We start from the raw sequence: 27,297 nt of genomic DNA, 5'->3' as shown, positions 1-27,297 counted from the left end.
GATCATCCAAGGTGGGAATCGCTGTTGCGGTCTGTGTCTTTTCTATACAGAGATGTTTGAAGATGAGTACCCCCCTTCTTCTTCACTAGAATGTCCAAAAACGGAATCTCTTGATGTTTAATGGTCGCCGTGAATTTGATGTTATTGTCCAAAGCAATCAGATCTTCTTCAGTTGAAGTCCAGATGCAAAAAATATCATCAAGGAACCTCCTCCAGATTTTCACATTTTTGTAACCAGGCAGATGATAAATCTGGCCCTCCTCCAGATCTGCCATATATAAGGCAGCTATGGAGGGAGCCAGAGAAGCCCCCATAGGTATTCCGTGTTTCTGCAAATAGAATTCATTGTGGAACCAAAAATAACTTTGGGTTAAAACCAAAGAAGCCATTTCCATGAGGATCTCCAAAGATAAATGTGGTCTTATGGTTTGTTCCATACAAATACGTTCTATCAAAGCTAGAGCACTGTCCACAGGTATCATGGTGTAAAGCGAAGTCACATCCAATGTGACTAATATCCAATGGGGTTCACAAGCTTCCATGTCAGCAATAATTCTGAGCATGTGGGTGGTGTCTTTGATATAAGATCTGATAGAGGAGACCTTCTGTTTCAGAAAAAATATCCAAAAATTTGGACAAGGGTTCAAGAAGAGAGTTCCGCATGGACACAATAGGACGCCCAGGGGGGGTTAGGACAGATTTTTTATGTATTTTCGGAAGAAATATATGATAGGCGTCACATGGAAACTAGGATTGAGGAAAGTTATTTTTGGTTCCACAATGAATTCTATTTGCAGAAACACGGAATAGCTATGGGGGCTTCTCTGGCTCCCTCCATAGCTGCCTTATATATGGCAGATCTGGAGGAGGGCCAGATTTATCATCTGCCTGGTTACAAAAATGTGAAAATCTGGAGGAGGTTCCTTGATGATATTTTTTGCATCTGGACTTCAACTGAAGAATATCTGATTCAGTTCATTGAAGCGCTGAATGCTTTGGACAATAACATCAAATTCACGGCGACCATTAAACATCAAGAGATTCCATTTTTGGACATTCTAGTGAAGAAGAAGGGGGGGTACTCATCTTCAAACATCTCTGTATAGAAAAGACACAGACCGCAACAGCCTTCTACGCTTTCATAGTTTTCACCCTGAGAACTTAAAGAAAAGCTTGCCTATCAGCCAATTTTTGAGGCTGAGAAGAATTTGTTATTCTACAGATGATTTCCGTGTGCAAGCTAGAATAATGAAAGCGAGATTTTACCAACGTGGATATCCCTATGCCATTGTCCAAAGTGCTTATAAAAGAGCCAAACATGTGCAAAGAGAGTGGCTGTTACATGAGACGAGCAAGGATGAAAATCCTCTGGACACGGTGGCCTTTGTCCAGGAGTTCTCTACCCTTGCCCATCAGATTTCCCAAATAGTGAAGAAATATTGGCATATCCCCAGGTTGGCGATTCCCACCTTGGATGATCACCCGATTTGTTCATATAGGAGAAGAAGAAATTTGGGTGAATATTTAAATCATAGTAAATTTCAGGAGAGAAGTTTTTTCCAAGGTGGGAGTCACCTCCCGTGTGGCCAATGCCAATGGTGTAGTTTCACCATATCTGGGGAAAATTGGACCCATCCTAGTACGGGGGAGATATTTAAGATTAAACATAATACTACCTGTAACTCTGATAATGTTTATCTATGTAATTCAGTGCCCCTGCCCCAAGTTATACGTGGGCAGAACGACCCGCCCTATACGGGTTCGTCTCACTGAGCATAAATCCAGAGTTCAATACTCGTAATGAATCCTCCCCGCTTGTCCGTCATTGGATTAGCTGTGGCCACACTTTAAAGGACCTGAAGTGGCGAGTTTTAGATCGTATTACTGTAGGGGTGGGAGGGTGGGAACACTGCCCGGAGGATGTTTACTTTAGACACTATGTCCCCTAAGGGGCTTTAATGAGTCTTCCGATTGGTTAGCTACAATCGGACCTTTAACTATGTGCTGGTCTCTTTAAATATTGCTGGTCTCTTTATATATAGGCAAATTCTTTTGTAGTCAGAATCGATGAGTCCTTCCCCCGGAAATGTCATCATTCAGGCGGGGTTTTAAGTCCAGAGTTTGTACGCCGCGGCTTGTCTTTTGATAAGTGTATGTTCACCTTAGTAGGTAAGCAATGATTTTGAAGTAACGGGAGGGCTATGCTTTTTGAAGAATAAGTAAAATATTTTTAGCGTAGTCCATATTGGAGTGTGCTAATTATGATGTCTTTTGGGTTTCAGCTTTCCCCATGTCGCCTTGACAAAGAATTCGAAACGCATTGGCGTTCAGGGGAATGATTTCAAGGCTGAAAGCTAAGTATTCAGAATATGTATGAATATTCGTATAAAAATAATATAGCTCCAGCATTAGAAATGTTCAACAAGTAATAATTCAGTAAAAAAGAAAGATAAAAAGATAAAAGAAAGCAAAATAGAAAAAGAATTAACACGGAGGAGGAGGTACCGTGGGGCATATGAAGAGTGTATTCCCCTCAAACTTAACTGGTTTGTGGGGCTGTCTGATACCCCTATCGGACCTCATAAAAAACTCAAATTTTTTTGGGTTTATCCTTCTGTGGACTCTTTGACTATTTTGGTTTTGAGATATTTCAAAGCTATCATTAAGAGGAATTGGTAGTTAGATGGCTGAAATACTGCAAGGCCATTTTATGTTTGAGAAGATGTGTGTTCTTATCTTGTTGTGAAGTGAATTCAATTGTTTTCATAGCTGTATTTGTAAGAAGCTTTAGATAACAAAATTGTCTGCTATGCAGAGCACCCTTTGGACTTCAGCCTTTAGATAGTAAGATGCTTGTTATTTCTTTAAAGTTTCATGTGATCTGTGTCCATATATGGTTTGTATTTACGTCACATGCTGACAACACTGATTCATGTAAAATGATATAAAAAGAGTTGTAAAGCTGACAATAAATTGGACATGTTTGGGAGATAGTTTGTTCTCTCTAAGATATTGTCCCCAGATGCATCTGACTTGTGAATGACAGAGAGTGTGGGGCAGTAATTGGGACCTAATCTTTTCAACAATAAAGAGGAAAAATTTACAATTTGGTGAATAACCAAGTTTTTAAATGTTTACAGAAGATTTGAAGAGAGTCTAGTTCTCTCAGGCACAAAGGGATATTATTCCATAATTCAGTTAGTTTAAAGAGACTTCCCCAGTTTACTAGTAGAAACTATGCCTTTCAAAGATGGAAATGATAATTTAAGCTTTTGCATAGTTCTAACCAGTCCATATTTATTGGAGCTCCAAGACAGAGGAATTAGTAGAGAACAAATGCCGAGTAAGATTTTAAAGGTGAGACAAGCACATTTAAAATGTATTCTGGGGAATATTGGAAGCCAGTATAGTTTAGGGAGGAGAGGCAAATTTACCTTTATCAAAAATCAGCCTAGCTGCAGTATTTTGTATCAGTTGAAGTCTATGCAAGCTGTTCATGTCCCTACCAGTTTGCGATCTTTCCCCGACTCGATTCACTAACCTTCTGTCCAATTAATCTCTCACCCGATCCGCCCATGTAAATGAGGGGAAATGGCATGCATAAGTAGGAAGCCATCGAGTCACTAAGCAGAAAAAGAAACATCGATTGGGTTTGCTGATCCGAAATGAAGTGACTGCTGAGGACCAGTTGCTTACTGTCCTTGCCGACTCTCCTGCTCTCTGCCGCCCTGAAATCCCAGTATCGAGGTTACAAAACAACCATCATCAAAATAAAAAATAAAACTGTACACATGCATACGAACTCCCTTTTTATAAATTCTGCAAAAAGCGTAGTGCGAGCCCGTGGTTTTAACCCACAGGTTTAAAACGTGTTCTGTTCCATAATCTGGCTGCACAAAGCATGTTCTGTTCCATAATTTGTTCCTTAATCTGCTGCACCACACGTGTTCTATTCCATAATCTGGCTGCATAAATTGAAACAATTCCTTTTAAAATGTCCACTCATAGGGCCAGCAAGTAAACTGCAGCCGCCCTTCCCCCTTTATTTTGACCTCGCTTATGCGAAGAGCAAGCGCATGCGCAAATTCGCATCTACAACCAACAAGGATAATCTGCCCATGCGTCTCAATCGCTGTAGGTCATGCATCAGATCATTTGCATGAAGAATCTGTAGTGAATCGGTCGCTCTGCAAAAACTCAGCCAAGAATCGCCCAACAACAACCAGATCGGTGAGTTTTGGTTAAGCTAAGATAGATAGAATTACAATAGTCTAGATGTGAGAGAATAATTCATTGAAGGACAGAAAAATACTGCTGTTGAAAGCAGGACCTGACTTTCCTAAGCATGTGGAGGCTAAAAAAGCACTTTTTTTTTTTTTTAAACTAGGGAATATGTTCACTAAATGTTTTTGATTTTTTCCACAAAAAATATGCAGCGAGGTCAGAAAGTGGTGGGGGACAGGAAAATAGAGAGTGTGTGGAATAGGGTGACTGCAACATAAAACCGGAGTTTGACTGACGAACATAGGCTGTGAAGAGGAGACTAGCAGTTTGAATGGAGCAGAGAGGACTGCTGAAAAAACCGGGTAGGTGAGAGGTAAGGGAGACTGGGAGAAGAAAGGGAGAGAGAAAAGAACTGGTGTGAATTAGCTGCTGGGGAGGAGTGCAGGACTGCCAAGCTACTCATTCCAGGAAGGAGACTTTTTGGCGATCCTGGATTTAAAATTGCATCCTAAAGCACTTGTGGCTCTTGATTATTGTATTTCTACCCATTGAAATAAGTGCTGCAGATCCCATAATGCAGCAGGGTGAGGTTGGCATAAATCCAGGACCGGCCAAAAAAGTCTCCTCCTGGAATGGGTAACTTGGCCGCGCTGGGATCTCACCCCTATACCTTTATTTCACAGGAAACCACCCGTGAATTATTAAGAAACCGAAAGAAAAACCCAGGGCGTGTGTAGGAGAGGACCAAGGCCGCTGTTTGAGCTCCCTGTTGTCCCCCAGTGTACGGGATCCCCCCCCCCCCCCAACAACAACTCACCGGCTCCGACACTCGTCTCCGCACCGCCATCGCCATTTCCAGCCTCGACCTGCCCCCGCCGGTTTCTTCACGTTCACTTTCAATTTCTCAACCCTCCAAGGCGTCGCTCTGGAGGGCGTCGCCCCGTGGGTTGTGTTTTTTTTGTTTGTTTTTTTTAACCAAACATTACGCTTACGTCTTTAGTAGAAACAAATGTGATTAGCTTGCTGAAATTCTCCTTCCCCAGCTGTTCTATTACGTATAACTTGTAAGTATTGTTCCAGACGTTCTTATTTTCTGCCTGACCCAGAACATTTTCGGAGTGGACTTGCTTCCTTAAGGCTTCTCCTCCCCAGTAGAAGGGGAAATCTGACTTGCTACTTTTTTTTCTTTTATTTTTAAAGACAATTTCTACCTGACCCCCAGCTATTGATGCTGGACAGTTTCAACTCTGGACAAAGGTTTTGCAGAAGAAGGCTCTGGTCCGGGTCTGGGTAAAACCAGGATTTGCAGGATCTCCAGGATTTTCCAGGATCTTGGTCCACCTTAACAGCAGACCTCCTCTTTTTTTTTGCCACAGCTGCTGCTATGCATTTACTGGAGTCCCCTACAACGCCGTCTTCTCCTTCTCTGCCGGTCCCGCCCCTTATGACATGCTCTTCTCTTCCCGTGTGGGCGGACCGGCAGAGAAGAAGACGTCAACGCGGGGACTCCCTTTAGTTTGGAATGCCAACCAGACGGAAATAAAATTAGGCTTGCAACTCCGTCTTCTCCTTCTCTGCCGGTCCCGCCCCTTATGACATGTTTTTCTCTTCCGGGAATCACCTGCCTGAGTTGTGGCGGCTGGGGCTTAGGAGGCGCCGGCTTCGGCGAACTGCCGAGACAGGAGATAGCCGGTCCCCCGGCCCTGGGAGGCTCCGCACTCACCCCTGTGTCCGGCTTCAGCGCCCTGTGGTCAGACCTCCTCGCCACTTCCTCCTGTCCTCCGGCGCACCTAGCCCTGGTGACAGCGGCCAGATCGACGCCTTTGGCCCGGCCCGGAGACTGAGAACTCCTTCCCTGGGATCCCATCGTCCATTGGCCCGGCTTTTTTCCAGAGTTTTCTCACCGGTTGTCGCACAAGCCGTGCGCTGCGATGGACATGCCCGGCTTCAGTGGCCCCTTTTCGACTCAGATTTCGTTGCCATCAGCAGCAGCAGCAAAGCAGGGGTCCCCTGTCAGCCCCCAACGGCACCAATACCAGCACCAGGCGGCTTTTTCCGCAGCAGAGAAATTCCTACAGTCACCATCAACCTCTTCTGAAGCAGTCTCCTTGAGGCAGCCATCAGGGTAGCGGCTGGAGCACAGGCAATGTGTCGTGGGGAGGAATGCATGGAAGAGACCTTTGCCTAGCAGGAAACATGGGCATCCCTGGGTCTATCAACCAAATCTCTCCCCTGAAGAAGCCCCTTTTTCTGGGAACGTCATCGCTCCTCCAAAAACTAACTTGCTCCACTCCATCACTGTCGCTGAAACCGTGGATTGAAGACTATGTTTTTGATTTCATTTTTATTTTTCTTTCCAGTTTATGAATTATTTTAATCTCATTTATTGTTTTGCCACTTGTTTTGTTTTATTTTTATCATTTAAATTTCCCCAGAATTCTATTGTTCAACGGTTCCGCCTTTCTGCATCTATTCCTATCTCTCCTCTCTTCAACCTTCCAAAGTCCTTTAGATCGTAGTCTTGTCACAATGTTTATTTTCTTATCTTTTCCTCTATCTCTATTTTTCACTTCTTTATTACTCTCAAGGTACTTTAGTTAGATTGTGAGCCTTCGGGACAGTAAGGGAATTTCTAAGTACCTATCTTACTTATAATTTTAATGCTCCCTAATGTATATTTTCTGTAAACCGCTTAGAACCTAACGGATTAGCGGTATATAAGAAATAAATTACATTACATTACATTTCCTGTGTGGGTGGACCAGCATAGAAGGAGAAGACGTCAGCGCGGGGACTCCCTACAGAATCACAGCCAGAGGGGCAGTAAAAAATAAGCTATAACTTATCACACAGAGGAAAAAAAAGAACAGCAATATTTTGGATTTAGAATTTCAGTAACCTTGTCAATCTTATAGTTCCAATCTTTTTTATTGAAAATTAATAACAACAACAGTTCACAAAAGGTTGTAGTGCAATGTAGAGCTCATACAATATATATTAAAAAAAAAAATTAGAAATAAAGCAATTATAAATTGAGCAAGTAAACGTCAATGTGGGGTCCAAAGGGATTGAACGGACAGTTTCTGATGATGTAATTTTTCTGCAGCATGCTGTTCAAAACGTTTATATAAGCATAGGGAATTCCACCAGAAGGTAAAGTTCAACCTGGACACCGATTTCCAATTCTGAAGAACCTGTTGGATGCCTACTGAGATAATGATATCAATCAATTTGCTTTTACATACACAGAAATTTAAAGCATGGATGTAGAGAGCGCAATATGATTATGTCGAAGGAAAGATCTGCAGTACAAGCAGTTATCTCGCATATACAAGACCAAATTTGGTCCCAAAATGGCTGAATCTTAGGACAGGAAAAGAGCATATGCTTAAGCATTGCTTGAGATGTCATAGGTTTGCTTTTTTCATTTTATATGGAGTCCAAACTGCTCTCCACATTACAAATAGTAAAGATTGAGACATACTAGCTGATAACAAGGGTCTGTTAATTTTAGACCATAATTGACACCAATCTTTATCTGACAGATGCCCACTGATGTCCTTGGACCATCTAGCAGCTATATCCGAGGAGGGGGTATAACAGGATTCTCTTAATATCTTATAATAAAATGCAATAGCCTTACCCATAGCAATGGTCAGAGTATTCCAGGAGGATAGACATGCGATGTTGGAAAAGTGTAAAGTAGAAAGGCGAGAAGTAAGAACTGACCATTGATGTCTTTTAGAAGCTAGTGTCGGGAAATGAGCACTGAACTGAGAAAAGGATAATAATTTGGATCCAACAAATAAAGATCGAACCTGCCAAACACCAGCAGCTCTCCATGTCTTCCAATTGAAACATCTTTTGGTATGTTTTAGAGAGGTATTATTCCAAAGTGCCATATCTTTGTGGGAGGAAAATGGAATTAACTGCTATTTTATCCAACGTACGTAGTGCAGTAAGTGTCGCTGTAAAAAGAGGGAATTGTTTCAGATGTTTGGGTAAGTACATGGTAGGGAGGGCCTGCAAAGGTTATAGGATGACATATGGAGGCTTCTAGGTTAAACCAAGAAGGAGCGATAATGATTCAGCTGAAGCATTATAGGACAACCAATAGGAGCCATACTTAGCTAAAGAGACCAAATGGTAATTTCGAAAATCGGGAAAATTAACCCCCATGAAATTTAGAAGCCCTTAATTTATTAAGTGCTATTTTAGGTCTTTTTACGTAGCCAAATAAAAGAATTCAATTGTTTATCTATCCATTTATACAACTGTGGTTTACATAAGCCAGGAAGCATGATGAGTTTAAATAAAATTTGAGGTGATAAAGTCATTTTTATAGCAGAAATACGACCCCACCATGTAATATATAGTGGTGACCAATTAGTTATAGTGTGATTAATCAAATCTTTTAATTTGGTGATGTTATATATCCATAATAACCTCAGGGTCTTTGTGTACAAAAGTACCGAGATATTTTATTGGTAAGGTAGACCAGTGTTCTTCAACCTTTTTACACCCGTGGACCGGCAGAAATTAAAAGAATTATTTTGTGGACCGGCAAACTACCTAGGACTAAAATTTAAAAACCCCGTTTACGCCCCCATCTCCGCGAGCTCGGTCCCCGCAAAACCATCTGATCCCATCTGCACAAGCCGCAATTATGATTTTATATTGAACGTATTTTATTAAAGTATAAAAAGAAACAATATTCTGAACAATTGTGATTTTATAAATACAAATATACAGAGCACGACCAATAAAACCCCTGTCTCCCCTCCCCTTCACATATATCCCCTCTACTATCAAGAAAACTGAACAAGCCAAGTTATTATAGAATGCTACATAGAAATATCATGCTAACAGAATACTGCAGTCCCCAGTTATGTCTCTAGCAGGATATATATTTCAAATCTGATATATTCTAATGACAAAATAGAAATAAAATTATTTTTTTCTACCTTTTGTTGTCTCTGGTTTCTGCTTTCATCTTCTTTTCACTCTTTTCCTTCCAGCATCTGCCCATTCCATCCAATGTCTGCCCTCTCCCCCTTCCATATGTATCTGACTTCTTTCTATGCCCCTCTTCCCTGTCCATCCAGCCTGTTCCTCCTCTCTCCTTTTTACATCATTCATTCCAGCTTCACTGCCTTCTTCATTTGTATCTCTCCTACACCAGATCTAGCATCTTTATCCCTCTCTCATTTCTCTGCTGACCCCCTTTCCAGCATCAATGTCTCTCTACTTTCTCATTCCTCTCTCTCCCCTTTCCCTCATCTGATCTCTCCATTCCACCCTGACCCCCTTCCCCTCCTGTAATCTCCCTGCCAGCTGTTTTCTTCCTTTTTTCTTTCTCCCTTCCCTCCTTCCTTTTTTCCCCTTCTCCCTTCCCTCCTCCCTCTATCCAACATTAACTCTCTTCCCATCCCTTTCCCTCCTCACCTCCCAGCAGCATCTCTCCTTCTCCTCCCTTCCCTCTATCCAACATTAACTCTCTTCCCATCCCTTTCCCTCCTCCCATTCCAGCAGCATCTCTCCTTCTCCCTTCCCTCCTCCCTCTATCCAACATTAACTCTCTTCCCATCCCTTTCCCTCCTCCCCATCCCAGCAGCATCTCTCCTTCTAATTCTGTCCAAGTCCAGTAACAGCTCTCCCTTTATCCAGCAGCTTCCCAGCCTCCTACAGTGGCTTCCTCCCCTTCCAGCAGCTCTCAGTACTTGCCTGCAGGAAGTTGCCGGTAAATCACTGCCCTGGCAAGTAGGAGAGCTGGTGGGAGGGGAGACAGCCACTGTGAAGGCTCCCCAGGATTTTGCTCGCACACGCTGACCATCTCCCTCCACCTGCACCTGTATCTGCAGCTCTCTCCATCCTACTCGCGACTTCCTCGCGGCCCTCTTCAGCAACTCGGCAGGGGCGGCGATCAAGACAGGCTGCCAACATCGGGACCTTCACTCTCCTGAGTCCCGCCTATTTTGTTTCAACTTCCTGTTTCCTAACAGGCGAGGACTCAAAGAGGGAAAGCCCCGACGTTGGCAGCCTGTCTTGATCGCCTGAGGCTGGGAGGAACATTAGTCGGGAGGAACCGCAGTCGGCAGGAAATTTAACTGCCAACTGGATCTCGCCAGCCCTGCGCGGACTGGCAGAAATTTTCTGCGGACCGGCGGTTGAAGAACTGTGAGGTAGACCATGAGAATTGGAAATCTTGTATATCAGATTGTGAGGCGTGTTCATTAAGAGGAAAAATGATGGACTTTCCCCAATTAACTTTATAACCCGAAAATGAAGAGTATAAATTAGTTATGTGAATGAGGGCAGATAGAGATAGCCGAGGATTTTTAAGAAAAAGCATAATATCATCAGCATATGCCGCTATCTTAAAATCTCTAAGCAATGTAGGGATTCCCTGTATGTCCTCAGATTGTCTAATGGAGGATAAAAAGGGTTCTAATGATAAATTAAATAAAAGAGGCGAAAGAGGGCAGCCCTGTCTTGTTCCCCTTTTTAAGGTATTTGGATTTGAGAGAGAATTATTTATTAAAATTCTGGAGCACGGATTCCGATATAATGCTTGTATCCAAGCTACAAATTCCTCACCAAAATTATACCATCTCAGAACCTGAAGCAGAAATCGCCACTCGACCCGGTCAAAAGCCTTTTCCGCGTCGATTGCAAGACCCACCACAGGCTCTACCATGGTCTTGGCAATTCCTGAGACATTATGGAAAATTCGTAGATTATCTCCAATAAAATGTTGTTTGATAAATCCCACTTGATCAGGAGAGATTAATAATTGAATCACCTTATTAATTCTGTTTGCAAGGATTTTTGCCAGGATCTTATAATCAGCGTTTAACAAAGAGATCGGTCTGTAATTGCCTACTCGAGTAGGGTCTCTGTCAGGTTTAAGGAATATTATTATATTGGCTTCCGTGAAATTACGTTGTAAGTCCGGGTGTGAGTGTATATAATTATAATATTGTAATAGATATGGACTTAATTGGAGGGAGAAGGTTCTATAAAACTCACTAGTAATGCCATCCGGTCCAGGAGATTTATTCGAGGCAAGAGTTTGGATTGTGGACTGAATTTCCCGAACAGTAATGGGGCTGTCTAATTCATCTTTGAGATGAAGTGGTAAAATTGGGTGTGAGATGGTATTTAAGTAATTATTAATTTCCTCTTGAGACGAGTCTGATTCTGACTGAAAAAGGTCAGAGTAAAAATTTTCAAACTCAGTACTAATTCCTAACGAATCGGTGATAGATTGGTTTCGAGAATTAGTAATAGAAGAGATGTGATGCTTTTCATTTTTGCCTTTCAAATATTGAGCTAAAGATTTACCCATCTTGTTACCTCCAATATAGTGTCCAGATTTTAAAATAAAGATATCTTTATTAGCAAAAGCAGATGCTATAACATTATATTCATATTTTTTTTAAGAAGGTGTGTGTGTGTTATCGTGTCAGTTGGATTAGAAAAAACTTGTGTTTCAAGAAGGGAAATGTCAGATTCAAGAGCTTTCAATTGGGCATTAAATTGTTTACGTTTCCAAGCCATCAGGCTAATAACTTCCACTCTCAGTGTAGCTTTATAAGATTCCCAGATTGTAGCTGGAGATAAGGATGGATCTGAATTATTAAGAAAAAACTAATCTGTGAATTTTTTCAATTTGGCAGTGATTGAGTCATCTGAGAGAATACTATTATTTAATCTCCAATAACGAGTTATACGTGGTGATGAGAAAGTTAAGAACATTGAAACTGGTGCATGATCTGAGATAAGGATGGGATGGTTAGTAACGTTAGAAGTGTCTGTGGATAAGTATGAGAATATCAAAAAATAGTCTAATCTGGCATAGGTACTATGGGGAGCAGAGAAATGCGTATATTCCCCAGCTGTAGGTTTAAGGGTTCTCCAGGGATCAATAAGGTTGTAGTTTCTCATAAGGCTTTTGATTTCTTCTAATGTTTTGGATTTTGCCGGGCAGCATATGGAGGTCCTATCTTAAAGAAGGTCTAGTGGTTGATTGTGATCTCCCCCTATAATAATTGGAGCATTTGGATATTTCAACAATATTTTTGTAAGGAACAATATTTTTGTAAGAAATCAGTATCATCAGAAACCAGTGTATATACATTCAGTAACAAAATAGGTTTGTTATAAAGTGTAATATATACCAAACACCATCTCCCCTCTTTGTCAGATTCAGTAGCAATGAGAGTACTCGAAAAAGATGATCTAATGCACAGTTCTTCAACTGCTGGTCCGCAGAAAATTCCTGCCGGTCCGCACAGGACCGGCGAGATCAACTTCTTCAATTTCCTGCCGGTCCGCGCAGAACCGGCAAGATCGAGGAGCGCAGGGCCGGAGAGATAATGGGGAGCCTCAGACTGTGCTTTCTTCCCTCCCAGCGGCTCTCCTTACAAGTGCAGCGATTCAGGAAGGAAGCCTTGGAGCTTTTGCTGAGTCGGGCCGCCTCTGATGATGCAACTTCCGCTTTCCTCAGAGGCGGTGCGACCCAACAAAAGACCCGAGGCTGCCTTACTGAATCGCAGCGCTGGCAAGTAAGGAGAGTTGCTGGGAGGGGAGAAAGTTGCTGGCATGGTGAAAAAAAAAGGGACAGCTGCTACTGGACCTGGAGAGGGAGAAGGAGAGATGCTGCTGGGAGGGGAGGAGGGAAAGGAATCTGGGAAGCTGCTGGGTAAGGGGGAATAAGGGACAGCTGCTACTGGACCTGGAGAGGGAGAAGGAGAGATGCTGCTGGGAGGGGAGGAGGGAAAGGAGTCTGGGAAGCTGCTGGGCAAGGGGGGGAAGGGACAGCTGCTACTGGACCTGGAGGGAGGGATGCTGCTGGGAGGGGAGGAGGGAAAGGAAAAGGAAGAGAGTTACTGCTGGACAGGGGGAGGAGGGAAGGGAGAAGAAAAAAGGAAGGAAACAGCTTGCAGGGAGAGTAGAGGAAGGGAAGGGGAGAGATAGGAATGAGATGGGAAGGGGGGTCAGCAGAGAAATTGAGAGGGACAAAGATGCTAGATCTGGTGTAGGAGAGATAAAAATGAGAGCAGTGAAGCTGGAGTGAATTGTGTAAAAAGGAGAGAGGGGCATAGGCTGGATGGAAAGGGGAGAGGGGCATAGAAAGAAGACAAATACCATATGGAAGGGGGAGAGGTCAGACAGTAGATGGAAGGGGCAGATGCTGGATTGAAGAGACAGAGAGGGCAGACGCTGGAAGGAAGAGAGTGAAAAGAAGATGAAAGCAGAAACCAGAGACAACAAAAGGTAGAAACAAATAATTTTATTTCTATTTTGTGATTAGAATATATCAGATTTGAAATATATATCCTGCTAGAGACATAACTGGGGACTGCAGTATTCTGTTATCATGATATTTCTATGAACTTGGCTTGTTCAGTTTTCTTGATAGTAGAGGGGATATATGTGAAGGGGAGGGGAGACAGGGGTTTTGTTGGTCCGTGCTCTGTATATTTGTATTTATAAAATCACAATTGTTCAGAATATTGTTTCTTTTTATACTTTAATAAAATACGTTCAATATAAAATCATAATTGCGGCTTGTGCAGATGGGATCAGATGGTTTGCGGGGACTGAGCTCGCGGAGATGGAGCGTAAACGTGGTTTTAAAATTTTAGTCCTATTAGTTTGCCGGTCCACAAAATAATTCTTTTATTTCTGCCGATCTACGGGTGTAAAAAGGTTGAAGAAACTCCATTCTTTTTTCACAGCACAGGCAAGAAGTATGGAGGAGCATATTTTTTGATCACAGTTTTTGCACTATCTTTGAGGGAAAGATGTGTCTCTTGAAACATAATAATGTCTGGCTGTAAAGAACGCAAATAGTTGGTCACCTTTTTTCGTTTAATGCAATGATTAAGACCATTGACATTAAAGGAAAGAATATGCAAATTAGTCATATCCTTATAAGAAAATCCTTAAGAAAAATCAAATGAGCAATACCAGAGCACAGAGGTAATATCCGATAAAAGGAACATATAATCTTTTGGAACTGACTGATAAACCAAAATGTCATCGGGAGTGAAGGCAAACAGTGCCAGAAAGATGACATTACAACAAACAAAAGTGATAATGGGTGAGCCTGAAACTTCCTGAGGCAAACCATCGCACAAAGAGCAGCAGGGTTAAATTTTGAATACAGAGTAACGGAGAAATAATCCCTACACAGCAATAGCTATACCATGTACAGTATGATGTAACAGAACAGGTTCATTGCATTTTAACAGAGTCTATATACCATTGCAGCTCTTCTGGATCCAGATAAGTGGTAGTTTTATTGTGATGCATGATCAGCATTTTGGCTGGGTACAGGAGGCCAAACCTGGCCCCAATATCTTTCAGATCTTGCCTCTGTTGTAAAAAAGCTTTCCTTTGCGCTGCCGTTGATTTAGCCAAATCAGGCACTAGGAGAATCCTCTTTCCCTGATAAAGGATCTGCTTCCTTTCTTTTCTTGCTGCCAGAATTTGTAGCACTTGTTGGTACCGGAGGACTTTAGTCACAATAGGACGGGGCAATTTTTGAGCCAGGTTGATCTTTGAAGGAACTCGATGCGCCCTCTCCAGTTCCAACGGTACTTCAAATTTAATTCCAAGCAGAGAGGGTATTAACTTTGTTAGAAACTCGATGGTGTTTGATCCTTCCGCTGATTCTGGAATCCCAAGGATTCTAATGTTATTCCGGCGACTCCGGTTCGCCAGGTCTTCTAAATCTGTTTTTAGAGCCGACAAGTCCCATTCATGCTTGGGGATGAGGGAGACATTTTGAGCATGTGCTGCTTGGAAATGCTCAAGCGCATCTAGTCTGTGTCTAGCGTCGGTAAATTGAGAATTTAGGGCTTCAATTTCAACACGTATTAATTGTGATTCTTCCACTTGTTTAGTCATGATATTTTTAAAGGCACGCATTTCTGTAAGAAGCAATTCAAGCTGTGAGTCGACAGTTTTCGGTGGTTGTTTTTCCGGTGAAGGAGCCTCGTGCTTAGGCCGCTTTCCACTGGGGGTAGCCGATGGTGACTGTTCCCCTTTACTGCTCTTGGAAAGCGACATATCAGGTTGGTATAGCAGCTTAAAAGTCGAAAATGATATTTGAGAAAGCTGGGTAGAGAAGTTTTAACAACGATCTGACCTGCTGTCTCGGAGAGCTCTTAGTCTGCGCGTCTGGTCGCCATGTCGGTCAAGCCATGCCCCCCAACCTGGTCAAACTTACTGAAACTAAATTATCCAGATTTATTCAATTTTTTTATACTTTCACCCAGGGGAGCTCTGAATGGTTCACATCAGGGGTGCCCAAATGGTCGATCATGATCGACCAGTTGATCGCAAAGGCAACGCGAGTCGATCGCATTGCCTTTGTGATCTTTTTCTCCCTGCTGATTCCCCAAGCCAGGCCTGGCGCGTACAAGCGCCGGACTCACAAGACTTTACCTCTGACGTCAATTCTGACGTCAGAGAGGAAGTTCTAGGCCAGCCAATCGTTGCCTGGCTGGCCTGGAACGTCCTCCCCGACTTTAGAATTGACGTCGGAGGTGAAATCTTGTGGGCCCGGCCTTTGTATGTGCCAGGCCTAGCTCGGGGAAGCAGCATGGAGAAATCGCGTTCGTGGTTTAGGGGTAGGGGTAGGAAAAAAATCGGGGAAGTGGAGAAATCGGCATGATGACTTGGGGGGCAGGGAGAGAGAGAAAGAAAGGCAGAAAGAAAGAAATAGTGGCTTTACAGAAGAAGGAAGTGCAACCAGAGACTCATGAAATCACCTGACAAAAAGGTAGAAAAAAATGATTTTATTTTCAATTTAGTGATCAAACTGTGTCTGTTTTAAGAATTTATATCTGCTGTCTATATTTTGCACTATGGCCCCCTTTTACTAAACTGTGATAGAGTTTTTTAGCACAGGGAGCCTATGAGCATCAGGAGCTGTGAGGGGCATTCAGTGCAACTCCCTGTGCGATTCTGAGCCCCACCAGGACATGCAGGAAAAAATGCTTGAGTACTTGAATAAATTCATGTAAACCAGGGCTGCCCACACTTTTTTGGCTTGCAAGCTACTTTTAAAATGACCAAGTCAAAATGATCTACCAACAATAAAAATTTAAAAAACACAAAACACACTGTACACATAGAATATGTTAATTATCATTTGAATTTGGGGGTTTTTCAGAGGTCAAGGCAGATGACTTTAAAATATGCAATGTCACCTCAGTAACAACTATACTAAAATAGACACTGAGGTGACATTGCATATTTTAAAGTCATCTGCCTTGACCTCTGAAAAAAACCCAAATTCAAATGATAAGTAACATATTCTCTGTGTACAGTGTGTTTTCTGTTTTTTAAAATTTTATTGTTGGTAGATCATTTTGACTTGGTCCCCTAGGCAAGTTAATGTTATTGTCTTTTTTTTTTTTTTAAATCCATCCCATTTAATACTTGAAATGCATTACAAAATTTTCGACAAACAGCCAGCCACATGTTGAATGATGACAAGCACAAATCCATACCAAAGAACCTTTTAAACAGGAAGCCGTGAATCTCATACTTCCCAGGATCCATCACTCCAGACCCGCTTTTAACCACAAGTTCTGGTCCCCAGTGCACAGGTCATCGTTTTCTTTTAAACTCAAATTAATAAATAGCTGGGCTATTAAGAACATAAGAACATAAGCAGTGCCTCCGCCGGGTCAGACCACAGGTCCATCCTGCCCAGCAGTCTGCTCCTGCGGCAGCCCAAACAGGTCACTACCCTTGCCACCTTGGTTTCCCATTTAAGTCCTAGCTTCCCATCGAAGTCCTAACCCCCCGGTCTTGCACATGCACGACCTGGTTGGGTTTCTATACCTGTGTTACATCCCAGCACCTCTCTCAGTATCCCACGATCCCTTTATCCTTCAGGAATCCGTCCAATCCCTGTTTGAATCCTTGTACCGTACTCTGCCTGATCACTTCCTCTGGTAGCGCATTCCAAGTGTCCACGACCCTTTGGGTGAAAAAAAACTTCCTTGCATTTGTTTTGAACCTATCTCCCTTCAGTTTCTCCGAATGCCCCCTCGTACCTGTTGTCCCCTTCAGTCTGAAGAATCTGTCCCTATTCACCCTCTCCATGCCCCTCATGATCTTGAAGGTCTCTATCATATCTCCCCTGAGCCTCCTTTTTTCCAGAGAGAAGAGCCCCAGCCTATCCAACCTCTCGGCGTATGGGCAGTGTTCCAGCCCTCTTACCAGTTTGGTTGCTCTCCTTTGGACTCTCTCAAGTACCGCCATGTCCTTCTTGAGGTACGGCGACCAATATTGAACGCAGTATTCCAGATGTGGACGCACCATCGCTCGATACAATGGCATGATGACTTCCCGCGTCCTGGTTGTTATGCCCCTCTTTATGATGCCCAGCATCCTGTTGGCTTTTTTCGAGGCTGCTGCGCACTGTGCAGATGGCTTCAGTGATGCATCCACCAGCACACCCAAGTCCCTCTCAAGACTGCTGTCTCCCAACAATGCCCCCCCCCCCCAATTTGTAGTTGAACAACGGATTCTTTTTCCCTATATGCATGACCTTGCATTTTTCCACGTTAAATCGCATTTGCCATTTGTTTGCCCAGTCTTCCAGCTTGTCCAGGTCCCTTTGCAGGACCTAACTCTGCCGCACAGTTTGGTATCGTCTGCAAATTTTATAACCTCGCACTTTGCCTCCTTTTCTAGGTCATTGATGAATATGTTGAAGAGTAACGGCCCCAGCACCGATCCCTGTGGCACACCGCTCGTGACTCCCCGCCAGTCAGAATATTGGCCCTTTACTCCGACCCTCTGCAGTCTACCCGACAACCAGTGCTTGATCCATCTGTGCACATCCCCTCCCACCCCGTGGTTCCACAGCTTCCTAAGCAGCCTTTCATGTGGCATCTTGTCGAAAGCCTTTTGAAAATCGAGGTAAATGATGTCTATGGGTTCCCCATTGTCCACCCGACTGCTTATTCCCTCAAAGAAGTGCAGAAGGTTCGTTAAGCATGACCTTCCCTTACAGAATCCGTGCTGGCTTGTTCTCAGTAGGCCATTTCTCTCGATGTGCTCGCAAATGCCGTCCTTGATCATAGCTTCCACCATTTTCCCTATTATTGAAGTCAGGCTCACCGGCCTGTAGTTCCAGGGGTCACCCCTCGATCCCTTCTTGAAGATGGGTGTGACATTCGCCAATTTCCAGTCCTCTGGTACCTCTCCAGTTTTCAAGGATAGGTTGCAAACATGCTGGATTGTGCCCGCTATTTCTTGTCTTAGTTCCTTCAGAACCCTTGGGTGGATCCCGTCTGGGCCTGGTGATTTGCCGCATTTTAACCTGTCTATCTGTTTGAGGACATCCTCCTTACTTACCTCTATGTGCTCCAATTTTTCAGCCTGTTCCCCACTCATGAGCTCCTCTGAGTCCGGTATAAAAGATGTGTCTTCTCTCGTGAAAACCGACGAGAAGAACGTGTTCAAACTCTCAGCTACCTCTTTATCCTCCTTAATCACTCCCTTCCTATCCCCATCGTCCAACGGCCCCACCTCCTCTCTCGCTGGTCGCTTCCCCTTAACGTAACTGAAGAATGCCTTGAAGTTTTTCGCCTCCCTGGCCAGCCCCTCTTCATATTTCCCTTTTGCTTTTCTAACCTCTCGGTGGCATTCCTTTTGGCATTTCCTGTGTGCCTGGTGATTTTCCTCCGTTGGGTCCTTTTTCCATCTCCGGAAGGATACTTTTTTGTCATTTATTGCCCTCTTTACTTCTATTGACATCTAAACCGGGTCCTTTGACCGCTTGTTCTTGCAGCCTTTCCTGAAACTGGGGACATACATTCTTTGTGCTTCCTGCAGGGTGTCCCTGAATAGAGTCCAGGCACTTTCTACAGTTTCCATCCTAAAGATGTTTCTGTGCTTCCTCCCCACCATTTTCCTCATAGCAACATAGTTCCCTTTACTGAAGTTGAGCGCAGTTGTTGCGGTCCTCCTTACTATGGGTGTCCCCCTTTCTAATGTGAATCTGATCGTGTTGTGGTCACTGTTGCCTAGTGGTCCTCCCACTTCTACCTCTCTTGCAGGCCCCCCTAATCCGTTTAGGATGAGGTCAAGAGTAGCACCCCCTCGCGTCGGTTCCCTGACTAGTTGCTCCATGAAGCAGTCCCTCACAGCTTCTACAAATCCTGTTTCCCTAGTGCAGTTGGAGTGACCCGTACTCCATTCTATCCCCGGGTAGTTGAAGTCCCCCATCACTGTTACACTTCTAGTCCCGCATTCCTGTCTCAGTTCAGTTTCCAAGTCGTGTCCGACTCCTTCTGGCGTACCAGGTGGGCGGTAGTACAGCCCCAGTTTCATGCCTGCACCCTTGTTTCCCGGCAATTTGACCCATAGTGATTCCAGCCCCTCTGCCTTCGTTGCCATATCCATCCCGACCGAGTAGATAGAGTCCTTTATATATATTGCTATGCCTCCCCCCTTTTTGTGGGTCCTGTCCCTCCTGTAGAGCTTGTACCCCGGCAGTGCCACATCCCATTGATTCTCCTCTGTCCACCATGTTTCTGTAATTCCAATTATATCCAGGTCCTCCCCCTTGTTCACCCATCTTGGCCCATCTTGGCCCCTCTAGTTCACCCATCTTAGCCATGAGGCTTCTTGCATTTGTGTATAAGCACTGCAGGTCCCGTCGTTTTTCCTCCATCTCCGCATTTACCTGGGCCGCCTCCCCTTGAGTTTTGGGCAGTTCTCCTGTTCCCTGTGCTTCTGCTTTGCCATCAGCCTTTACCCTCGTAGCTTTCGGCTTCCCCACTTTCCCGCCACTCCACTTCCCCGCTTTTCCTCTGGGTTTTCTAGCCCTACCTGCCCCCTCCTGGGCTATCATCCCCTGAGCCTCTGTTTGATCCCCTTCGCCTTGTGGCACCCCTATATTGCCCTCAGTTTTGGGCAGTTCTCCTGTTCCCTGTGCTTCTGCTTTGCCATCAGCCTTTACCCTCGTAGCTTTCGGCTTCCCCACTTTCCCGCCACCCCACTTCCCCGCTTTTCCTCTGGGTTTTCTAGCCCTACCTGCCCCCTCCTGGGCTATCATCCCCTGAGTCTCTGTTTGATCCCCTTCGCCTTGTGGCACCCCTATATTGCCCTCAGCTTTCGCCCTCGTGCCACCCAGTCCCCCTGTGTCTCCATGCCCCTTAGTCTCCTCCCAGCAAGCTCCCTTTACCTGATGTTTCCCTCGCTGTCTGATCATAAGATCCACCGGTCTCTCTACTTCCTCCTTGCAGTCATCCCGTTCAGCATCTGTTCTGGATACCGTTGTCCGAAGCGTCAACATCAGATCAGCTGTCGGCTTTCCCCCTCTCCTCAGTTTAAAGCCCTCTCGATCTCCTTTCTCACATTGGCTGCCAGTAGTCTAGTTCCTGCTGTGCTCAGGTTCAGGCCGTCCCGCCGGTAGAGTTTACTCTTTCCCCAGAAGGACGTCTAGTTCCTCACAAAGTGGAAGCCCTCCTCCTGGCACCATCTCCTCAACCATGCATTCACAGCCTGGAGGTCTGCCTGCCTCTTTGCATCTGCTCTCGTTGCAGGCAAGATCTCTGAGAATGCAATCCTCCGGGTACTCCGCTTCAGCTTTCGTCCCAGGACCCTGAACTGGTCAGTCAGTGTGGTCATGCTGAAGTTCCTCCGGCTCACATCATTCGTTCCGATGTGGATTATCACCGCAGTCTCCTCTGTCTCTGCTCCGTCCAGGATCCGCTCGATCCTATCAGTGATGTCTCGTGTCTTGGCCCCTGGAAGACAAGTCACTAGCCGGTCCTCCCTTCCTCCAGCTAAGTGACTATCTACCTCTCTCAAGATCGAGTCTCCCACCACAATAGCAGACTTCCCTTTCCTCAGCAACCTCCTCTATCTCAGGTCCATGTCCTTGGTGTAGTGCGGCGTCTCTCCCTCGGGGTCCCGGTGAGTCTCGGTCTCCTCCTCTTGCGTGGTTCCTCCGCTAGGTCCTTCCCTGGTTTCGCCTTGTGGATCCTGGGTCTCGTCTGCCGACATCCGTCTGTGCAGCTGCTGGCCCTGGTCCTCCACCTTCCTATAGGCCTCTTCGATGAATCTCTCGAGGTCCCTCACCTGGTCCACAATGGGGCCTGCTCCGTCTGTGTCCTTGGTTGACCAGCTCGTCTCCTCTGTGGTGCGCAGTTCCTCCAGTCCCTCCAGTTCCTGGACCCTGGCCCTCAATCTGCCGACCTCCATCTTCAGGCTTTCCAGTTCCTGACACCGACTGCATATGTACTCCCGCCTTCCCAAGGGGAGGTAGTCGTACATATTGCACTCTGTGCAGTATACTGGAAAGTACCTCTGGGATCCTGGGTCCTCCATCACTCTCGTGAAGTGCTGGTGTGCTCCTGCTGTGGGTAAGAGAGGGAAAAAAGAGAAAAGAGAAACAGAGAAAAAGAAAAGAGAAAGAAAAAGAGAAAAGAAGTGAATTACTTGGCGTTTCTGGCTCCCTCGCAAGGCTCCTTCGCAAAGGCGCTCTCGCTAAAGCGAGCGCCTTTGCCGCTCGACTTCGCCGCACGCCGAACGGCTGCGCGCCGTTGGCTCCTCCCCTTTTATGGGGGGGAGTTAGTCTGGTGACGTCGGGGGTTAGGCGGAGCTAACTCTCGCCTCTTCCCCTCTCCGTGTACCGTCTGCCTCTCTCCCGGTCTGCTCCGCTACTCAGTTCCTCTCTCCGCTCCACTCGCCGCCCTCTTTCCGCTTCACTGCCTCCTCCGCTCTGCCTCCGCTCTCTCCTCCGCTGCCTGCTCCCTCCTCTCTCGCCCTGCTAGCCCGCTCTCCAGTTCGTTCTCCTCCCTGCACCGGCCTCGCTGTCTCCTCCGCTCTGCCCTCTGCTAGCGCTCTCCTCTAGCTGCACGTAGCCACGTGCTCACCAGGCTCAGCTCGCCCTGCAACTCCTTGGCTGGCCCAGCGCTGTGGATTCCTCCGTTGGCTCCTCCCCTTTTATGGGGGGAGTTAGTCTGGTGACGTCGGGGGGTAGGCGGAGCTAACTCTCGCCTCTTCCCCTCTCCGTGTACCGTCTGCCTCTCTCCCGGTCTGCTCCGCTACTCAGTTCCTCTCTCCGCTCCACTCGCCGCCCTCTCTCCGCTTCACTGCCTCCTCCGCTCTGCCTCCACTCTCCCTCCACTGCCTCCATGCTGCCTGCTCCCTCCTCTCTTGCCCTGCTAGCCCTCTCTCCGGTTCGTTCTCCTCCCTGCACCGGCCTTGCTGTCTCCTCCGCTCTGCCCTCTGCTAGCGCTCTCCTCTAGCTGCACGTAGCCACGTGCTCACCAGGCTCAGCTCGCCCTGCAACTCCTTGGCTGGCCCAGCGCTGAGGATATTCACCGTTTCATTCTTCACCTTCACTTTGTGAGTCTTATCCATCAAATCTTTCCGCATTTGCAGCTTCTGAGCCATTACAAACATTTTCTTCTCTCGCTCGATGCGTTGCTCCAGCAACGAATACTGCCGTTTTCTCTGACAGGACAGTTTCTTTAATGAAGAAGGATTAGTGGCACCCTTTATGCTCTCCTTCTGTAACGTCTCAATAGTGGATCAGTTATATACTCTCTCTACCAGCTCCGGGGGAGTCCTCAGGTGAGTTGCAAGATCAAAGCTCTCGACTTCTTTTTTTGTATCAAAGAAAAAAGTGCGTTTATTAGGTTGTTTTCCTTCTGCTTCCAGGAGATGGAGCTCAGACTTCAGTCTTTCAATTTTCTTCATCTCCGCCACCCTTTTCATCTCCACATATTTTATGTCCTGGGTTCTCATCACCTTCAGCTGGTCTTCCATTACCTCCTCCTTTGGCTGCTGGATGACATGTACACCGTCCTTGACCTGGGTCTGGGCCATTTTTACGAAGAACTCATCAGGATTCCTCTCCAGGGCTTTCTTGTGCAGAGCACGGAGAGTGTTTCTTTTCCTATGGTAGTTTTCAGCCCGAAGCTTATAATCTTTCTTTTTCTCCAGAAGGCCCAATTTTTTCCGAGAGCGAGGCTGGGACCTTTCCCTGTGGCTTTTCTGGTGGGACTTTAACACTTTCCTGAACGCCGCCGCCATTTCGCCGAAGCATCTGCTCACCCGTAAGGAAGAGAACCGAGAAGCCGGACGTCCCCCACCGGCAGCCACCGCGTGCCAAGCCTCGCTCTCAATGTTACTGTCTTTTAAACAGTGCAGCAGGATGTAGCTCCTTCCTCCTTCCATTAATATTTCTAAACCTGTAGCAGGAGAAGATCAACACCTTCTGGATGGACTAATGTGTAAGACTGTTGAAAAGGTGGAATCTGTCTTCTACCAGAAAATTCTTGTGTTCAAAATTAACATGACTCCAAGGTGCACTATAGATTATTGTCCTCTCCTCTTGTTTCCTGGACATGAGTTTTTCAACTTTAACCCAGAATGTAAATTAACTTCAGACATCCTGTAAAAGAAGTGCAAAACGCTTCTGCCTGCAGTTACACCAGCTGCAACACGGTTTTGCTTTTTGTGTGGCTTTCAGGGATACCTGACTATTGGGTTACGAGACATCCCCCAGAAATGTCTTCTTTTGGGGGACGTCTGGAGATCCAGATGGCTTTTGAAAACCCGGCAAGCGGTGGAGGCAGGGTTAGGGTGGGATTGGTGGCGGGACTGGGACATGATGGGGCAGGGATGGGTGGAACTGGGAGGGTCTAGGGTGGTCCGGATTTCCAAATGGGTAATCTGGTAACCCTACCTGAGTACACCCCAGCCCTCTCATTCTGGCTCTAGCAGTGCCACCTGGCCTCCTTTAAATAGCATCAAAAATTGGTTGACAGAACTCCCTGGGAGTAAGAGCAGACTGGCCTCCTAAACATAGAGGGCTACGGCAAGGTGCACAATATTCCTTACCAGGATATTGCAATTCTGACCCCAGGAAGGGCTGCATCTATCTGGATTTAGCACCCTTAACCACTTATAAGGCAGGAAACATCCAGTCATAAGAACATAAGCAGTGCCTCTGCTGGGTCAGACCAGGGGTCCATCATGCCCAGCAGTCCACTCACGCGGCAGCCCATCAGGTCCAGGACCTGTATAGTAACCCTCTATCTATACCCTTCTATCCCCTTTTCCTTCAGGAAATTGTCAATCCCTTCTTGAACTCCAATACCGTACCCTGTCCATCACACCATCTGGAAGCACATTCCAGGTGTCCACCACCCGTTGGGTGAAGAACTTCCTAGCATTGGTTCTGAATCTGTCCCCTTTTAATTTTTCCGAATGCCCTCTCATTCTTGTAGTTTTCAAAAGCTTGAAGAATCTGTCCTTCTTCACTTTCTCTATGCCCTTCATGATTTTGTAAGTCTTTATCATATCGCCGCTTCTCCAGGGAAAAGAACCCCAGTTTCTCCAATCTTCCAGCGTATGAAAGGTTTTCCATACCTTTTATCAAACATGTCGCTCTTTTCTGAACCCTCTCGAGTAACGCCATATCCTTCTTTAGGTACAGCGACCAATATTGGACGCAGTACTCCAGATACGGGCACACCATCGCCCGATACAACAGGATGATAACTTCTTTCATTCTGGTTGTAATAATAATAATAACTTTATTTTTTCTATACCGCCATAATCTTGCGACTTCTAGGCGCTTTACAGTGTAAGAGAGCTGTACAATCAGCGAATTACAAGGTGAGAACAGGTAGGAAGTCACTGAGTAATCAGTGTTTACAGGTTACAAATAGGTTACAATATAATCTTAAACATTTTACATCCCTTCTTGATTATACCTAGCATTCTATTCGCTTTCTTAGCAGCCGCTGCACACTTGCCGACGGCTTCATGGGCTTGTCCACTATTACCCCCGAGTCCCTTTCTTGGGTACTCTCACTCAGTAACAGCCACCCCCCCACCCCCATTGTGTAGCTGTACCTCGGGTTTCTGTTCTCTACGTGCAAGACTTTACATTTCTCTACATTAAACTTCATCTGCCATCTCATCGCCCACTCCCCTAGCTTGTTCAGGTCCCTTTGTAAATCTTCGCAGTCCTCTTTAGTCCTAGCCCCATTAAATAGTTTGGTGTCATCTGCAAATTTTATTACTTCGCACTTCATCCCTGTTTCTAGATCATTTATAAATACATTGAACAGCAGCGGTACAAGCACTCATCCTTGTGGAACTCTACTCATGACCCTCTTCCAGTCCGAGTAGTGGCCCTTCACTCCTACCCTCTGCTTCCTACCGCCAACCTTAACCCAGGTGGAAACATCCAGTCCATGCACTCTTTCCCTATCAAAAGCACAGGATATGCCAGGATGTTTCAGGATGTGCAGGATTTGCAGGATCCAGCAGGATCTGTCAGGATCCTGCAATTCTGACCCCAGGAAGGGCTGCATCTATCTAGTTTCAGCATCCTCGACCACCTATAAGGCAGGAAACATCCAGTCCATGCACTCTTTCCCTATCAAAAGCACAGGATATGCCAGGATGTTTCAGGATGTGCAGGATATCCAGGATCCAGCAGGATCTGTCAGGATCCTGCAATTCTGACCCTAGGAAGGGCTGCATCTATCTGGATTCAACACCCTTAACCACCTATAAGGCATGAAACATCCAGTCTATGCACTCTTTCCCTATCAAAAGCACAGGATATGCCAGGATGTTTTAGGAGGTGCAGGATTTGCAGGATATCCAGGATCCAGCAGGATCTGTCAGGATCCTACAATTCTGACCCCAGGAAGGGCTGTATCCCCCTGGATTCAGAACCCTTCACTACCTATAAGGTAGGAAACATCCATTCCCCATCAGAAGCACAGGACCTGCCAGGATCCTGCAATTCTGACCTCAAAAAGGGCTATATACACCTGGATTCTATATCTTTCACAACCTATAAGTGAGGAAACATCTATTCCCTGCACTCTTTCACCATGAAAAGCATAGGACTAGCTAGAATCCTGCTGGATATGCGAGGTTCTGTAATCTGAGTCCAGCTGTCTTCCTTCAGCACAGCTAGGGCTGGTATTAGGGGAGGGCATTCATGAAAGCTGTCCAGTGCCCCTCAGCTCCAGGGGGGCCCACAGTGAGGGCATCTCTTCCCTTCATCAAGCCATCTCACTCCCTTTCCATCACCTTTGTGGGCGCTTTTCAGATTCAGTTTTCTCTTTCTGAGGGGCCCGGATGTTTCAGCCATTCTCACAAGCCACACATGGCTACTCCAAAGCTTCTCCTCTGACATAAGCCGCCCAGGTGGAAACAGAAAATTGCACCAGAGGAAAAGCTTTGATGGCAGCCATGAGCGACTTGTGAGAATGGCTGCCGTGTCTGGACCCCTCTGAAAGAGAGAACTTTGATCAAGGTGACAGGAAAGGAGAAAGATGGCCTGATGAGGGGAAGAGTTTGAGTGGAGCTTAAGGGAAGTGGGGAGAGGAGAGAGGGGAGCCTACGCTGAAAGGAATTGGAGATAGAAAGTAGAACAGTCACTGGATGGATATGGGGAAGAGAGAGAGGGGAACAGACACTGAAGGTAAGTGGGGAGGAGAGAAAGAGGAGCAGACGCTAGATGGGAGGGGAGAAAAGGGGAACAGAGGCTGGATGGAAGTGGATAGGAGAGGGAGGGGAGCAGACTCTGGAAGGAATTGGAGAGGAGAGAGAGAGAGAAAGAGCACATACTGTATGGAAGGAGGGGATAAAGAAAAAAGGGCACATGCTGGATTGGGGGAAGAGGTTAGAGTTAGTGAGATACTGGAAGGGATGAGGGAAAGAGGTGGCAAGCTGTAGGTAGACACAATAAAAGGGAAATTGAGTACTGGAAAGTAAGTAGATAAAAGGTAGAAAACAAATTGAGAAGCAAGAGCAGAAAAGAAAAGGAAAGGGAAAAGAGAAAGAGATACCAGGGTAGGGGGGGAGGACAGGAGGAGAGAAATGCTAAAAACCACCTGGGGGAGGGTGGGAGAGATGGAAGGGAAGAAGACAGAGATGCCAGACCATGGGGGGAGCGGAGGGAAGAAGATGGGTGTCAGACCAAATGTGTGTGTGTGGGGGGGGAAGAGGCAGACAGTTTATTGAAGAGGTATAGAAAGAAAGCAGATGCCA

At 45.7% G+C, this 27,297-nt stretch overlaps 1 protein-coding gene and 1 pseudogene across 1 annotated transcript in view; both read right to left on the bottom strand.

Moving 5' to 3' along the window:
• LGALS8 (galectin 8) overlaps nt 1-5,782 on the bottom strand; it is a 100,603-nt gene extending 94,821 nt beyond the window's left edge. Inside the window, 1 exon segment of the mRNA XM_033937643.1 lies at nt 5,042-5,782. Within this exon segment, the coding sequence (XP_033793534.1) occupies nt 5,042-5,077 (36 nt within the window). The 5' untranslated portion in view covers nt 5,078-5,782.
• Nucleotides 5,783-16,851: 11,069 nt separating this feature from the next.
• Nucleotides 16,852-23,307, bottom strand: LOC117358123 (annotated as a pseudogene).
• Between the last annotated feature and the right edge of the window lie 3,990 nt (nt 23,308-27,297).

This window comes from Geotrypetes seraphini, chromosome 3, assembly GCF_902459505.1.
Source record: "Geotrypetes seraphini chromosome 3, aGeoSer1.1, whole genome shotgun sequence".
Lineage (NCBI taxonomy): Eukaryota > Metazoa > Chordata > Amphibia > Gymnophiona > Dermophiidae > Geotrypetes > Geotrypetes seraphini.
The sequence above is the reverse complement of the archived record's forward strand: the minus strand, read 5'-3'. Positions and strand labels throughout refer to the sequence as shown.